The sequence below is a fragment of the Apium graveolens genome, chromosome 4 (genome assembly GCF_009905375.1).
Source record: "Apium graveolens cultivar Ventura chromosome 4, ASM990537v1, whole genome shotgun sequence".
Classification (NCBI taxonomy): domain Eukaryota; kingdom Viridiplantae; phylum Streptophyta; class Magnoliopsida; order Apiales; family Apiaceae; genus Apium; species Apium graveolens.
The window spans coordinates 15,526,702-15,544,180 of record NC_133650.1 but is presented as its reverse complement, the minus strand read 5'-3'; the positions used below and the strand labels follow the sequence as shown (position 1 = coordinate 15,544,180).

Below are 17,479 nucleotides of genomic sequence, written 5' to 3'. Positions count from 1 at the left end.
TAAGCATATATTAATCTGCAAGAGCTAACTGAGCTTGTCTTGGGTAAATTATTATTTCTCGTAACAGATCAATGTTTTCTGCAAGTACTTATCTTACCTTGTCTATGCTTGGGAAGGTCACAGCGTTCAAATCAATGTTTACAATTATAGACAACATAACTTTTCTATTCCTGGGTACTGAGTTTATGTTTTGTATACTTTTATTAACTTAGTTTCAGAGAATGCTATCAATTTAAAAAGTTGATGCTTCTTCTTTATCTCCATTAGGCATGAGCTGAAACAGTTCTGGAATGGTTGGACTGTTGGACCGGCTAGTAGAACTCAGTTTCCAGTTCAGATTGGCAGCACCCAAATGCAGTCATACACTTACATGGTTAGCTTCAATGTGACAGGGACAAAGGGGAACATTATGCTGTATAATTTTTTTTAGCTCAGAGCTACTGTTTCTGATAAACCTTTCAATAAGCCAATACTGGGAACTCCATTTATTTTCCAAAGGCCAGTGGGTGAATAAACATTGCTCTTTGGTGAGTCTGCGTAAATAAGGGAAAGCCTCTATGTAAGTAGATGCACATACAATCTATGAAAATATATGTGTTCCGCGTTCTTACAAAAGTTAGTAGGATCATTTTACTGATTGATACTGCTACATGAGAATTATCTGTTGAAGTACTTTCTTGTTTACACTTTGCACATTGCAGGATACTTCTGAATATTACTTTCGGAAATAGGAAGGCACTCTCAGCTAGTCTGTGCCATAGATGGTCACAATTTCACAGGAGAGGAGATCGATACGGTTGGCACAAAATTCTTAACCACCTCTACAGTTCTAATTGCACATAATTAGACCACAGAAGTTCTAGTTCACTCGAACCAAATGGCAGGTCGATACAATTTCATGGCTATTAGGCTTATGGACGCCCCAAATATCAGTAGACAACAAAAGTTAAAACCACATTATTGCATAAAAGGAATCCCAGGCACTGTAGAACCCAACAATGCTGGGAGTCACAAGAAAAAGCTCAAGAGCCTAACTACTCCAAAATGACCAGCAAATGTTACCTTAAAAGTGAACATGGACCTACTTCTTTCAGCCGATATGGATTCCTTTCTCGTCCATTGTGTGCTAATGGAACCATCACATTTATGCCACCATATATCGGAGTACTAAAGCTCATTATCTTTTTTACAAAAGGGTTTTAAAACTGATTTTCAAGACTCGCCTCCAACTCCATTTAATTACACTGGTTCCCTGCTGACAGCACAAGGAATTTGACAGTTGAGGTAGTTGGAACGAGAATTTAAAATTCTGATCCTATAAATGACCCTGCGAAATATAGCTTGATCATTGGTGGCTGGACTACTATTGGATTATCAGCTGATAATCAATGCAAAGCAAATAAGGAGAAACTTTTCCAAGAAATGCATCAACAGTTTTCAGACCTTTTGCAGTTAAAAGATACCAACACGATTCCTCCTGCTTTTAACATTATGTATAGGAGCATGCTTCATCCACAGACAGTCATTTAGATCTTCATACAGTCTGGGGACTAAGAATATCTTTTGCAACACTGGTTCGTCAAATCAAGCGTCTTCAGCTAGCATTTATTATTATCAAGCTACAAAGCTTAAATTTCTCCGGTCAATCAAAATGTCCCAATCTTCAGATGTTCTTCAAGCATGCGTTTGTAAATATTCAAATATAACAAAGATGAGACTTTTTTATTGTAATAATGGTACCTTAACCGCTTTAACTACCTTTTCAAATTTTTAAGAGTAAATTGCAGATTGCACCCTTTACTTCGGCTGAAATTCAAAGTTGTTTATCTGTTTTCATAAATTGCATAATGCACCCCTTAATTTTGAAACCCGTTTCACATTGCATCCCTTCCGTCAAAATTGACCGTTAACGTTAATGGGTTGAAGGGTAAAGTTGGCATTTTGTTTTTGAACGGTAAAAACTCTGTGTGTGTATATATTGTGCTCATGTTTAATCAGTATATACCCAACAGTTGTCTTCTTCATCCAAGTCACACACTTTTTCTTAAGTAATCATGGTAGAGAAGTGTAATTGTCGTACATCGAAAGCTTGGATGAATGCAAATCCTGGTACTACACTGTAATCGGGAGCTTCATCGTCCACAAATCTTACTTTTCCCCTCATTTTACGCTTTCAATTGATGCCAATTTCAATAACAAGTAATTAGGGTTTCAATCGATAGGTAATTGGGGGTAAAAATGCCGGGTAAATAAGAGTGAAATTGGATGTAATTATGTTTAAGTTGTGCAAGTACTAAAATACCCCAGTTGTCTAACGTTAAGAGTCAATTTTCACAGAAAATGACGGAAGGGGTGTAATATAAAACGGGTTTTAAAATTGAGGGATGCAATTTGCAATTTCTAAAAACAGGTATTTAACTTTAAATTTCTGCCAAAATTACGGGGTGCAATCTAAATTCACTCGATTTTAAATTAAAAAACTAGCTGCAATGTTCGTCATAGTTGGTGACATTTGTGAGCTCTTTACATTAAACAAAAGGGGTGTTTATAACTGATTTCCCACTCTGCAGACAGCACACTGACAGCCAATCTTAGGACAACAGAAGGAACAAGACTTCACAAACCAGCTTACTCAACTTTTTGATAATAAAAATGGCTCCCTGCTAAATTGAACTTGATCAACCATCTGGAGTTTCCACTTTGTCCTGGAATGCTATCAGATTTACCGCAGATAATCTAGGTAAAGTAAAAACTCTCGAATAAGCCTGTCTAAAAGTTCCTCATGTATGCCGTCTTATCATTATTTTTAGGGAGGTTGTTTAACATAGCTTTCTTTTACCATAAATTTGTGAAAATTCAACAGTACTCAAAGCCGCAGATTTTCGTTACAATCATTTAAAATACCGATGAGGTTCTAATCTAGTGACGAAGACTGAGATTATGTGTACGATATGTCACATGTTCGATTCTCCCACCCCTTTATAATTTGTATTGTTTTTGTGGCTCGTATGCATAAAAAAAACTTATATAGTTAATATTCAACAAGTGTGTGAGGCATCTCACTTTCACAAATTTAAATCAACATTTAATTTTTTGTTAAAATGTAGAAATAGAGGAGAATGGAATTAAAAAAGGAATATCCAAATATATCCACACACAAGAACATCACACAACCAACCATAAAAAAAGTGTCACCTGCAAAAAAATATATACATGGCCAGTGGACTTTTTAATAAACTTCTAATTTTTATTTAATACAAATAAATCTTCTGAGCTGATCCACTACAATTTGGACAACACAAACTCAAACTTCTATTGTTTCTAATTTCATCAACAAAAAGATGGCGACAATATCAATGTCATGCACCTTTCTCCCCACTGCAAGATTTTCCAAGAATCGCCAACTCAGAAGGCAAGTTTTGATTTTTATTATTCCCCATTTCGTGTTATTGATTGATTCTTTTTATTTTATTCTTTAATTCCATTATTAAAGTTAGAAACTTGAACTAAAAAGAGTGAAATTTAAGAAATTACAGTTTGGGCACAGATATAATACAAGAATGTCAATTGCAAGTGTAAACAAATGTTTAGGGGTGCAGCTTACTGAAGGTTTAGGCAATTTGCCTAAGGTTGTTTTGACTTCTTCTCATGGCAGGTACCATTTATCGCCCTCTAATTTTTACATTGTGTGTGTACATAGGTGTTTTTTCAAAATTGCTATGTTGATTGTTTGGGTTGACTCTTTTGCAAATGTATCTTGATTGTTATTTCTCCCACATTTTGTTTGAAATTCGATAGGGGTAGCACGTTTAGACCGAAATTAATGTAATTTTAGGGGTATTGATTCTATAAATTCGATAGGGTAGTTCTATTTGATTAAGTTAATTACGCTGTGTTTGTCACTAGGAAGTTGACTTATGGATATAAACTTGATTTCAATGAGTTACGTTTCTTCTTCGATCACTTTGCCATAGGCTTGATACTTGTTTTGTGTGTGTGATGGTATTCTACCATGTAAGGAAAGATGAGAAAATCTGAACTTTGTGTTGAACCTCATGTAGGAAGCTTTTAACATAGATTTTTCTTTCCGAAGTCTTACTGCAAAAATGTAGTGCATATATGTGTGATCATTTAGTATTTATAAGATTTATAATATTGCTTCTGCTAGGCTGTTATGCACACAATGTATCTGAAAGATGTGGTAAAGTATTTTGTGTAAGACCTCTAATTGGGCTATTTTTTGTTGGGGAATTAATTGCAGCGAGGCTGAGCTGTACTTATTTGGAGGTTGTGTTACATCTTGGAAAGTTGCTGGAAAAGATCTCCTGTTCGTCCGGCCAGATGCTGTATTTAATGGACAAAAACCAATCAGGTTGACTGCTGTTCCTTGACCAAACTCATTACTTACAGAAGCACACTTGCTCCCGTCCTTGTAAAAATGTCTCCTTAGTCAAAATTCAAACATTTTGGGAAGCATTTTTGTTCCATGTTTCTCTGGAGTTTTTAAACTTTTGATGTGGAAATAATGACATGACACTGAAACTAAGCTATCAAAGTTGATGAAATTGGTTCATTATACATGCATGAACAACTCTTCTACTTCATTTTTTTTATTTCTTGATACTAAATGAGTTTTTATGTGTTACAGGAGTATTATTTTTCAGATTGTGACTTATATTTATATTGCAAACTCAAAAATTGATAACTTTTGAATCTGTCTTACTTCCTCAAAATCACTTTGCATAGCAGAAATTTTGAATTGCCTATTCTCCTAAAGACTTGAATCTCTCATTTAACTGACTGCATACTCTTGGAACAGTGGAGGTGTGCCACATTGCTTCCCACAATTTGGACCTGGCGCAATACAGCAGGTACAAAATCCATCATTAATTTCTTTAGCAGTTGTACAAGTTGCCTGTAAATATCTCTCACTTTGGGACTTGCTGATCTTTTTATGAAGTTTTAATTACATAATAACTAATCACTAAGATTAGCTTTATACTTGTATTCCTAAATCAAAATCAGATGATGTTTGTTTAACCCTTCCATACTCCACATAAACATTCTATGATTTACCTCATCCTTGATCTGGGTCTAATCTGTCTTTTGAGGGCAGGAAAACATCATTTTTTAAGTTATCTAGCGAGCAATTGTAGGAGCAGTGTTGTTCAGTAAGAGTTGTCCAAAGTCACCAAAAAAACGCACTATTTCAATTCAAATTTTGCACTCCTGTCAATTTTTTGTTGAACCTCGCAAAATTGGAATGTTGGTTGCCATACTCTTTTGACGTTTAGAGATGCTTATCTGTAACAGCATGGATTTGCAAGGAATGTTAACTGGTCGATTCTTGATTCTGAAAATGTGGAAGGGAATCCTGTAATCACTCTGGAGTTGAAGGATGACGCTTACAGTCGTGCTATGTGGAATTTCAGTTTTCAGGCACTGTACAAGGTGATTTGTAATAAGCATTCTATACATGCAGTACAGATTGAATAGGTCAAGCATGTGATCTCTTATTATCTCTTCTTTATTAACAATACATAAGCCATTAGCCATGATTTTAAACACCAAGTGACTAAGGGTAGGGATGATCATGGTGCATGTTGGAAAACTTTACCCTATACCATAATGGAAGCCAACTAGGTGGAGTTTCTAGCGTTAGGAATAACTAGTCCACAACTATATCGTTGGTGCCATACTGTTCAGTTATGTAAAGTTTCAGTACTAAATGGCTCAGTCCAATTCCGAAATCATTTGAAAAGATTTGTCACTTTGTCATCAATTTTATATTTGTTTTAAACAGTACTATACAAAATATAGGTTATAAGTTTCAACTAGAATGTTTACTTAAGTTTTTACTATGACCAAAGGTGTTGTGCGTTAATAAAGAACACTAATAATTAAAATTTCTAGACTTTGTATGTTTTCTGTTTATAAGTGGTATTATAAAATAAAACAAAGACGTATTCTAAAAAGATGTCAAGTTTTAAGTAACAATTAATGAGACATATGCCTAGTTTAATATGTTATATAGATTATTAAAATAGATTATGATTATACAGAACTAGAAAAAATCTAAACTATACATAAAAGTGCATGGCAGGGCTTGGTTTAATTGATGTGATTTTGAATATTAAAATACAGTGGCAACCGACTATGTGTGGTTTATACTAGTAAGAACCACAACCGCAACTGTAAAAAGTGCACTAAAAAAACTGTTAAAATCTGTTCATAATCAACCCTAACTACATGTTAGACAAGTCTTATCTCTTTGTGCCTTGGTGCCACTCTATGTTACTCTGACTCGAGTATGGAGTGTCGGACACGACACATATCCGATTGTCGGACTTATCAAGTCTAAAAATTGGGGACACGGGGACACTGTCCTATTTTTGGACACGGGTACGGGGATACGACATATTTTTGTAATAAACAAGTACGTTAAGCTAGACATCTTAGTATGAAGTAGCATTAGAACTTTGATCAAACTTGATTTTCTAGAGAACTTTGCGAATTTGGCATCTTCCCCACTTTTATCTCGTTCTTCTTTTTTCTTCTTAAATATTAGTTTTGAATATTAAGTGCGACTAATATTTGGTTTATTAATTGGTCAAAGTGTCCCTATTTTAGTCAAAGGATCCGACACGGAATAAGTGTCGTGTCCGAGTGTCCGACACGGGTACGGCAGCCTAAACAGAAGAGTCAGAGTAACATCTGCCGCTCTGCTGTTGTATTTGTTGCACTCTTTTCATTAAAATATACTTGATCTAAATGTAATATGTCTTTTTTCTTGCTTGCAGATTATTCTCGATGAAAAGAGCCTTTCAACAGAGTTAGTTATTACAAATAATGACTCGAAAAAGTTTTCATTCACCACAGCTCTGCACACATACTTCAGTGTATGTGTTCTATTTCCCTAACTGCTAAATGAATTACAAGATTTTAGCATAAACAATGCTACTTTGGTGGATGGTTAATAGTTAACAGTGTATAGTGAATATATATTATATATATAGGCAATGATGTAGGTGAGAACAGTTTTTACCAGGAGAATAGTGAGGCCAGTTGTTCTGCACTCGTAAAGAAGTGTGCAACCTATGCACATATTTTACACTTTTTCGATCATATCGTTCCACCCTTTTTTAAGAGTGCAGAATCATTGTCTCCCTGTTCACACATTAACATTTGTTCTCCATAGAGCGTGCATTGCTTTTGAAAATCATAATGTTTAGCTGCTAACTAGATTCTTTCATTTTTCCAGAATATGCTAGCATAGTAACAGCAACTTCTCCAAATTTATATCTGGGATTATGTTCTCAACCATTTAATAGAGTTTATATGTTTATGTGCAGGCTTCTGTAAGTGGCGCGTCAGTGAAAGGTTTGAAAGGTTGCAAAACTCTGAACAAAGACCCAGATCCTAAAAATCCAGTAGAAAGTAAAGAGGAAAGGTTTGTATCCCATCTCATAAAGCTTTAATCAACGTATCTACGTCCTTCCAGTTCTGACGCCATTCAATTAAACAATTGTTTCCGAAAATTATATTTGACCCTTACAAGTCATATTTATGCTGATTGAGTTGTTCTGCCGTTCTGCTAATACATTGTGCAATCAGAAGTTTCACATATAAATCGCATGAGATACCTTATTATTTAAGCATTAATCATGACAAGAAAATAAAACTCATCAACCCTTTTATAATTACTAAAGATTCTTATTATTTCTTGAATAAACAGGGATACCGTGACCTTTCCTGGATTTGTTGATTGTGTTTACCTTGACGCCCCTAGTGAGCTACAACTGGACAATGGTTTAGGCAACACTATATCCATTAGCAATACAAAGTAAATCAAGTGATGCTTTATTCTATCCACATTATTATATGCATTTCACTTGTATTTAACATTCTTGTTTATAAAGTTGGACAGACGCGGTATTGTGGAACCCACATTTGACGATGGAGGCATGCTACAAAGACTTTGTTTGTGTTGAAAATGCCAAGGTATGTACAAAAACCGTGGCATGTAAAGTTGCATACTATGTCCTTAAAACTAGATCAGTTTATGTACTGAATTCTATCTTTTGTCATGCAAAATTAAATCAAGTTAATAAAGACAACTCCAATTACAAAATAATATGGTAGAATCATTCTCTATGATCCCTATTCTCGGGAAATAGACGTGCTTGCTAATCGAACAATTTGCAAAGAATTTTTTATGCAACTCATCTTATCAATTTGAAAATGTATGTTACCTTCTTGTAAGCTAGATACCTTATTTCTACTTCTTATTGCTCTTTTTTCCCTTGTCCTCATGTGCAACTTAGATTGGACAAGTTCAGCTAGAGCCTCAGCAATCATGGACAGCTACTCAACAACTAAGTGTAATCTGAAGTCGAGATCTGTGATGTCTGCTGAGATGATTTTGTTTCTTTTGTGTCCTCCAAATAATATATTTCCTAAAAGATCTCGATATCCATAGTTGTCTACATCAGAGGTAATAATAATGTGGAAAATTTGATTTAACGAGTTTTTTACATGCTATTTTGCATTGTTGGATTAGTACATATGAGATCATATCTGGAACCTGGAACTACAGTTAATTGAGATCACTTTTGCAACATTAAGTCATTGATGCAGTCGATATACAAAAGATGCAGAAAAATCCATTATAGTGGAGAAACTTATTGGATTAACTTAAGCAATTGAGAAATACTAGGAATTTATCAACATAACAGGAACAATAACATAGTTCAGAAGTGATAACATTAATGAGGAAAGCAGGCCATAAAGGAAATCTCCAGACCCATGCTATAAAGTTTAAACTACTCTTACCCTAAATTATAGAACTAGAATGATGATTATCAAGCTGATAACATCGCAACGAAGCACACCAGCAACACAATAAATCCCGCTGCAGATAGCCAGTAAGCCCATGACCTGTCTTCCTTCTTCATCTGCTTTGCAGAAAGTAGGCTATTAGTTCCACCACCAACATGGCTTCTAGCACTGACTACAGTATGTTCGATATTATTAATCTGTTCACCTTGAGTATCGACCAGAACTGCCATATCAAGAAACACCTGATGAAGCTTATTCAAACTTCTTTGGATATCCATGGCAGCTTCATGTCTTTCTTTGTTCTCCAAGTGTAGTTCGGCTTTCCCTTCAAATATCTCAATTTTCCCACTTCCTGAAACCATTTTCTCAATCATCTCCTCCTTTGGGGCATCTCCGGTCATATTATAATACCGTCTCTTCAGATATTCCTTGTAATCCAACAGAATTCTCTCTCGCATCAACTGAAAATCATTCATCATCTCCCTTAGCTTGACTCTCAATCCATTTGTGACTGAAATCCTAGTCCTGTCCACTGTGCTGCCTTCTCTATATGCCACTGATATCTTGCGATTAGAAACATTAGATTTGTCCAGTGATTCAAGCCTTGATCTAATGATTTTTGCTGTGCGAAGAACAGAGACCATATTAGAGTCCATACGATCCCTAATCCCTCTTAGGATTTTAGCACTGCGAGTAGACTTTGTCTCTTCATTAAGTTTCTGAAGATCATACTGGAGTTTAGTAATGTTATCCAGTTCAGACTTGATAGCCTCAACTTCTTCAAAGAATCGAGATAAATTCAATTCCTGGCTAGGATTACGTAAGCCTTTTTCTAAGTCTGCCTCTGCCAGGAGATCCATCCGGGCTTGTTTCTTCAAATCCACATAACTTATAAATGACTTTGTCATTAGATCATTCATCCTGCCAACGTACATCGGCAACCCAATAAACTGCAAAGAAATTTCGATAAGTTAGTAACAAAATAATGCGTGTTCGTATGTCTATCATGATCAAGAATTATCTAAATTTGCAACAAACCGATAATACATTCCGATTTCAGATATGTACCTAATACAGAGAAACCACTAACATGCAAGTGCCAAGTGATTTGAGACTAAGAAGAGCAGTAGAGGATGCTAATATTCTTTTCGCCTTGGAATGTCTTAATCGGAGAACACTTGTGGTCTCTGGAATACGATGAAGTTTAGTGAAGTGTAGACTTGAGGGATTTTGAAAGTAGAGTAGTTATTTGGGCATCCAATATTTGAAAATTGGAAACATCGGTTTGTGCAGAAAGGATATAACCGTTAAATTTAAATTACCGCTTAAATCGGTTGGACGGGTGCTCCCAGGCTCCACAACCACAGGCGGTTTACAGGAATATGTAATGCATGCTCTTGTAGTTCATGTTGATAAGCTGACAATAACTGCAGAGACAAATGTAAGAGTTCCCAAAACTACTGAATTGCTAGAGCTTCCCGTTCTTGAAATGGTTATCAAATAATGATGTGTCAACTTACTTGGTTATTTCTTTTTAAATTCGCGGTTCAAGAAAATGGATAATATAAATATATTTTAAGAAATGAGAATAATTTTTCAAGTTAATTTTTAGTAACCCCGTACTTCAAATTTATTGGCCATAAAATTATCTCACATTATATTGAATGGATATTAATACTGCATCAAATTTAATGGCTAAATAAAATTATCCTACCTTTTAATGTCAAACTTGCATATTCATAGAGATTTAGTTTACAGAATTGCATCATGTTATATTTGATTGATAATAACTATATATGATTGCCAACACAAACACTTGTTGATAGTACAAAAAAATTTAAGCTATTTGTTTCGTTGACTTTATTAGTATTTATGACAGTTGATAAAGACTAATCGCAAGCATTTGCTCCAAAATTTACCTACAACTTAGAAATGACATAGTCTAACGGGACCGCAATTAATAAATAAAACTTTGATCCATTCTCAACTTCATTCATAATTCCTTATACATCCCCATGGTTCAAAAGCCAATTTGGTAAATCTTGTATCTATTACTATATATTAAATGGCAATAAAAGGGTAAAAAAAGTCATTTTAATGGTTATAAAATTACGATTTTACTTTTTTATATTGAAAAATTATAAAAATATCATTATTACAAAATTATTGTTAAAATTAAGTACTATTTTAGTATTAATTAGGAGTTGAACCCCACACCTCCTATTTACAAACTTTATGTTCCTACCAGATGTGCTATATAATTTCTTAGTTAACTTTGAAATTCTTATTTGATAAGGCACAATCTTTCTTTTTATTAAATTTTTTTTTACTTTAAATTTTGAGTGAATAAAATGTTGGTTTCTATCTATTATCAATTACTATTACTCCTATACATTAAATGGAAACACGGGATAAAAAGAGTCATTTTAATGGTTGTAAATTTACGATTTTGCCCTTTTATATTGAAAAATTATAAAAATGTCATTTTTACGAAATTATTGTTAAAATTAAGTAGTGTTTTGTATTCAATAGAAATCAAACCCCACGCCTCCTACTTACAAACTTCAAGTCTCTACCTACTACATTCATTTTGAAATTCTTATTTGATAAGATTCTCTATTTTTATCAAATTCTTTTTTTATAACTTTAACTTTTTTGTGAATAAAGAGTTGGCTTATAGTATTCATGTGACTATGTCATTTAAGCAAACACATACACACATTTATATAAATCATTTTGTTAATTGTCATCATTTATATTTTTTAATAATATTAAATATTTCTTTTTACTCTATTTGTATTTGTTTTTTAAAAAATCATAATTTAGTTTAATTAAGTTTGACTTAATGAGTTTGTCGAGTCAAGAGTATTTAGTTTAATTCGGGAGTACTTAGAGTGAGTACTTGGGTAAAAATATTAAATATATTTAAAAGTTAAATTTTAAAACTAATTTATTAGCATAGATATGTATAATATAAAAATTATATATTATTTTAAAGATGAAACCAACTAGAAAAATATATATTACTCTTATTCTAAACATTATTGCATATACCTCTTATATAGCGGAAAAAATATTGATTATAATTCATTACGAAGGTGAAAAACTTTAATTTTTTTATAAAATCGGGTATATATAGATTACATAGTGAGTTGAATGAGTAAATTTTGTAATACTCTTAAATAATTAATAACTGTAGTGGTTCAATATTTTATTTTATTATTTATTTTTAGACTTTTTAATTTTTAATCCGAGTAAGACCGAGTTTGATCCGAGTTAGACTCAAAATAGGGTTTTATTTGACTAATAAAAAATCAGCTCGTGAATATGTTCGAGTATGTGTACTCGGTCGATATATTGGTTAATATGGTCGAGTTTTTAACAATGATTTGGATTAGTCGGAAAGCGTCTCAACCAAACAAATAGGGATGTGCATTAATCTCGCCCCGCCTGACCCCGATACGATCCCCGCCCTGTTTAGGTCGAGGATTCAGGGAATTCTTAGGGGGCAGGGAACGAGGAAAGTTTTATAGATATTTCAGGGATTTGGGCGGAGTCTAATATCAGTGTCTCCCCGACCCCGATATGTGTGTGTATATGTGTCTATATATATTATAGGGTTTATACTATTATTATATTTTTAAAATAATCCATACTTTTCTTGACCAATTCTTTTTACAATGCATTATAATATATATTTTTTAATTTTTAATGTCATTTTTTTATATTAGAAATCAATTTTAATATGATTTGATGTTAAAAAATTGAGATATTATTAGTGTTTTTTATATAATAAAAATTGGTAGATTGTTTTTAATCATAAAAACTTATTAAAACTACAAGGTTATTATTATTAATTATTTCCCAAATCCCGTGAGAATTCCCGTTCGGGCGGGGATCAGACAGTAAATGAATCCCAGTTCGGGATTAGGGGTGGTGATAACATTTCTGGATCCAGAAGTGACCAGTTACATATCCCTACAAACAAACTTCAAATATTTTTGTTATAATAACATAATTTTGGTTTGTTCAATAATTAGTCTTATATACCTTACAATAAGTATCTAATCTCAAAATTCACATTTCACGCGATGAGCGATAATCGAATCCCTCTACAAAAAGTAAACTCTCACCACTTAAATTATCTAATCAAACTTTAACAATATGTATGGAAAGAATAAGTAAGATAATTCAGTGATGAATTTTATGTCATCACATTTTCATATATATATATTTATGAGATGTAATCAAATTTATAAAAAAATATATCATTCTTTATTATATAATTGCTATGTGAATATAAAACTAAGTTAAAATAATCATTTTACGTATTAAAAAATATTTCTTTACAGGTACAAGTTCGTTCGAGCTAATATTTTAATACACACACACACATATATATACATATACAGACCCGTGCATCGCACGGGCTTTTACGCTAGTATTTCTTATACATCCACGTGGTTTCAAAGCCAATTGGAAAAATTCATCTTCTAAAGTTCATGATGCAAAAATAAATCTACAAACATGTAAAATTATACACATAATTCATTTACAAATTACTATTAAAATCGAAAAACAATCATATAAGTAGCGAATACACAAAACTAACAACAGATTAAATGTATGTTAGCAAAAGTTTGGCGATAATATAACAACATCTCGAAGAGTTTAAGATATTATAGAAACGCTAAATAAAATGGTTCGAATAACTTAATTGGTGAATTTCTAGGACATTATTTGACCTTCATCTTCGATGTACACTCACAATTTGCATATGGATTTGAAAAACCTGAATCTACATGTTTCATAGCCATCCACATGCTTCAAAGTTTAAACCGGCTCACCACTCTTGCGTATACTTGCAGAGCTGAAAAGTGACATTCATTTTGAGCCCCATCACAAAATAATGGTCACAAGGCAGTGAATGAATCTGTTCCATCCTCGTACGGGCTAAGAAAAATACAACACTCCTATGATATCAAGAACACCATGTCACCAACATATTGTATAAAGAACATTATAATCCAAAGTAATATTCGATCACACTTTATAATTATATCTAGCATTTTAGCATTAGTCGATCAGATACTTGCTCTGATAGATTAGAGAAAGTAATTCATGATAAACAAATATTATTTAAAAATACTAACAAAATCAAATAGGAGGTACATAATAAATACATTCATATAACTCTATCCCAACAGCTGGAGAAAATATTCTTTTTCATTCATCTTTCATACTTTTCTCTTACTACAATATAGGCGCAAGATTACAAACCTTGACTTAGAGCACACTTACTGCAGCCACACATAAAATAATACGTTCAGTAGCCAAGTGGCCCGAGCTTGTTGGCAGGGGAATCATCCAACCAGATCCAACCTTTTCATTATTCATTTGTAATTTGTACTTGTGAACAACACCAATATTAATTGGATTAGAGAAGGGAAGTAAATTATGAAAAATATGTTTTCAAAGAACTTTATCATTTATAGATCAGGAATTCTAAGACCCGGTAAACCTATTATTTGCATATATACTCAGTAAGACTCGTCTTTGGAGCACGATTTGAATAATAATGTTATAACAACGCAATGAGCAACGGAAATATTAATAGACCAATTAGACATAAAATGGCAAACCTTAGCATGTAAGTATGAGTCCAAACTGAGTCAAATGAATTGGTTATTGATGTCCCTTCTAGTTATTTTTTGCATTAGGGATCGTCTGTTGGTTCTCTGCATCAATTGCAGTGTAGTCACAAAGAGTTACCAAGAGATGATGAGGGAAAATGGGGAAAAGGATGGGGCGTGAGAATTTAGAGGAAATATTTAAACACATTCGGGAGGTGCCATGTCAGCCACCATTAGCAAAGTACTGTAAATACAAAAATACAACTAAATAAGAAGACATGTGGTTCCGCGAATCACAATAATGAAGTATTTTACTCATGGTTTGTAGAAGATATCAGTTTGAGTTTAATCTATGCAAATAGTTTCCTCAACCTCAAGTCAATTGTGCATCGATTTTTTTTGTTTGGGGGCATAGGGAAAATTCAATCGCCTACTTTCTAAGACAAAATTAACCAACTGTAAGAACCTGTTAGAAATCGCTATAAGCCTAATCTTGCTAAAAAGAGTTTCCAAATTTTACATATTTGTATGAGTATAAACTATTGTGTGCTCCATTTTTTCACGATTACTATGAGAAGGTAGCTAAGCATCATCAGAATCCAAAATCTAACTTCGTAATCCAAATAAAAATATCTTGCAGTGGTTTTCAATATATTAGTTATTTTTATATCAAGAGGAAAATGATATAAAAATGGGAGGTTAAAAGAGGCAAAAAGTAGTAAACAGGAAGGAAGCTGCACTCCAAACTAAGAAGGCTTCAAACCACTGTAAAATCCACCTAATCCTTCGCTCATTATCACATGAAATAACTCCCAATCAAATTGAATCTTTAACAACAAAGTAACAATCTCGAATCATTGCACTCCAGTTGAATATATATATAACACTTTAAAAATAAAAAAAAATGAGAAAGATGAGTGAAGACAAACCTGATTGAACGATACCTGATTGAATGTAATTTCCTCCGGTATCGCCGATTCTTGCTCCTTTCAGCATATAGTTTTTGTAGCTACTTTACCAAAATGAAGGGTTCAAATGATATCTGACCATTTTTAAGGAGAAAGCAGTTACAAGATAATATATAATGTGCTAGAAAGTAAAGGTTTAAATCATCTGGGAAGAATAAAAATTGAGCAATCAACATTTGACATACTCAATAGTAAAAAATCCGTCTGTCAGCCAGCCAATAAATATCTATTATTTCTAGTCACCTGTTTTAAAGGCAACCTGCATAGTGCAATGAAATCTCGATTTTGGTACACAAAACAATGTAACAATGTGTACTTATAAAAAGAACTAAGTGAATCTTCTTTTATACTACAAAAGTTAATCCATTTAGAGAGTGGATAAAATACTACTGATTATATTCTTGGGACTCTAAAATTCAAGTAACAACCACCAAAATTAGAAGGAACCAAAACTAAAAGTCAGGGGATGTACAATGTAACATCATGTATCCTGTTATTTTTTATTCAAAATGCTCACAAACAATGTACACCCAATTTTAAGAACATTAAGGTTTAATAAAAAGTTAAAAATTACAGTTAAAAGGCTACTAATTCTATTATGCTAAATTTCATTTAAAAAGGCTCACACACAATTATTTCACTATATAGAAGTATATATCTTTTCTAAACAGTGGAAAAATGATAATAATATGGACATGGAAAGGGTACAAGAAAATCTGCCTACTTTACTATCCTGGTAGTAGTAGTCCAGAGTCTAGAAGATTACGACCACTTAACTCTACAAATAAACTAACCAATTCCTTAATCCTGTAATTACATTTATTAACATGTAACGTAAACCCATTACACATCTGGATATTCACTGATTTGGACACCCCTTGGTTTAACAATATCATATTTCTGGACCACTCTCAATAAGGAATCTTGTGTGACATCAGAAGCCAAATCTTTGATGTGAATCCTCGAGGGCGCTTCATATATAATGAACGGTATTAGGAGCAAATACTAAGGGGGTCTATTGAATTAGGATTTTAATGTATTATATATAATCCATGGATTTTAATGGATTAGATCAGATTTTGTTTTTACGCGGATTCTAGATAAAAGGTCGTAGAGTTGAAGAAAAGTCTTTATGATTTAAACACAATCCTTCAAAATCTCATGAATTATGGTGGGATTTCAAAAACCATAAAATACATTGAACAATGCCACAAAATCCATCATTTTATGAAGTTCAAAAAAATCCATCAGCATGTGAATACCTTCAGATTTTAATGGATTTTAAATAATCCCAGTTGAATACCTTTAGATTTTTAAGTATAATTTAAAATCCCGATTGAATACCACCAGATTTTGTAGCATAATTTAAAATCCTAGTTGAATACCATAAAATTTTGATACATTTTTAAAAATCCCAGTTGAATACACCTGGATTTCATGAATGAAAAAAAATCATTTAGAATCCTAGTTCAATACACCCCCTAAGTCAAAAAATTACTATAATACATAAATTTACCTGATAAAACAACTCAAACTACCTCCGGCACTTGAGCCACCATTTACTCCTGAAGCACCCTTAGTAGGAGGCACTAATGCTGTGGAAGGGGCTGTTAGTGCAGCTTTTGGTAAGACTGTGACAACAGTACTTGGTCAGACGTTGATAAATAAACTTCTTTAGCTAACTACATATTTAAATGAAGATTAGTAATAGAAAATTGAAAATAAATGTTATGTGCATATTTAGAAAATTCGAAGAATGTACACACAATTGACACATATAATATATGCAAATACAACACACTAACATACTATCATAAAATAATATCAGAGTTCTCCATAGCCCTTATTTTAATATAACAGAATCATAATGTTCATCCTTCTGATCCAAAACCCAAAGTTAATATATGTAAATAATAAACCCTTCATAAATCTAGTCTAAAATAATGTGAACAGAACACCAAGAACAAATACGAGAATTTTAAAAAAACCTCAAACACACACATGCTGAATTAAATGCTAGTGGCTTGACAACAATCTGCA

The 17,479-nt window shown here is 33.0% G+C and overlaps 2 protein-coding genes across 2 annotated transcripts; one reads left to right on the top strand and one right to left on the bottom strand.

The window, feature by feature from the left end:
- The first annotated feature begins 3,188 nt into the window (after positions 1 to 3,188).
- On the top strand, positions 3,189 to 8,523 carry LOC141717815 (putative glucose-6-phosphate 1-epimerase). Its single transcript, XM_074520019.1, has 10 exons — positions 3,189 to 3,412; positions 3,548 to 3,655; positions 4,262 to 4,372; positions 4,820 to 4,871; positions 5,314 to 5,451; positions 6,801 to 6,899; positions 7,353 to 7,450; positions 7,736 to 7,843; positions 7,920 to 8,001; positions 8,325 to 8,523. Exons 1-10 carry the CDS (start codon positions 3,342 to 3,344, stop codon positions 8,388 to 8,390), a joined length of 933 nt encoding a protein of 310 aa, XP_074376120.1. The 5' UTR covers positions 3,189 to 3,341; the 3' UTR covers positions 8,391 to 8,523.
- A 125-nt stretch (positions 8,524 to 8,648) lies between these two features.
- LOC141717816 (syntaxin-112-like) lies at positions 8,649 to 10,116 on the bottom strand. Its single transcript, XM_074520020.1, has 2 exons — positions 9,907 to 10,116; positions 8,649 to 9,788 (listed from the first exon to the last, which is right to left on the bottom strand). Exon 2 carries the CDS (start codon positions 9,771 to 9,773, stop codon positions 8,862 to 8,864), a length of 912 nt encoding a protein of 303 aa, XP_074376121.1. The 5' UTR covers positions 9,774 to 9,788; positions 9,907 to 10,116; the 3' UTR covers positions 8,649 to 8,861.
- Between the last annotated feature and the right edge of the window lie 7,363 nt (positions 10,117 to 17,479).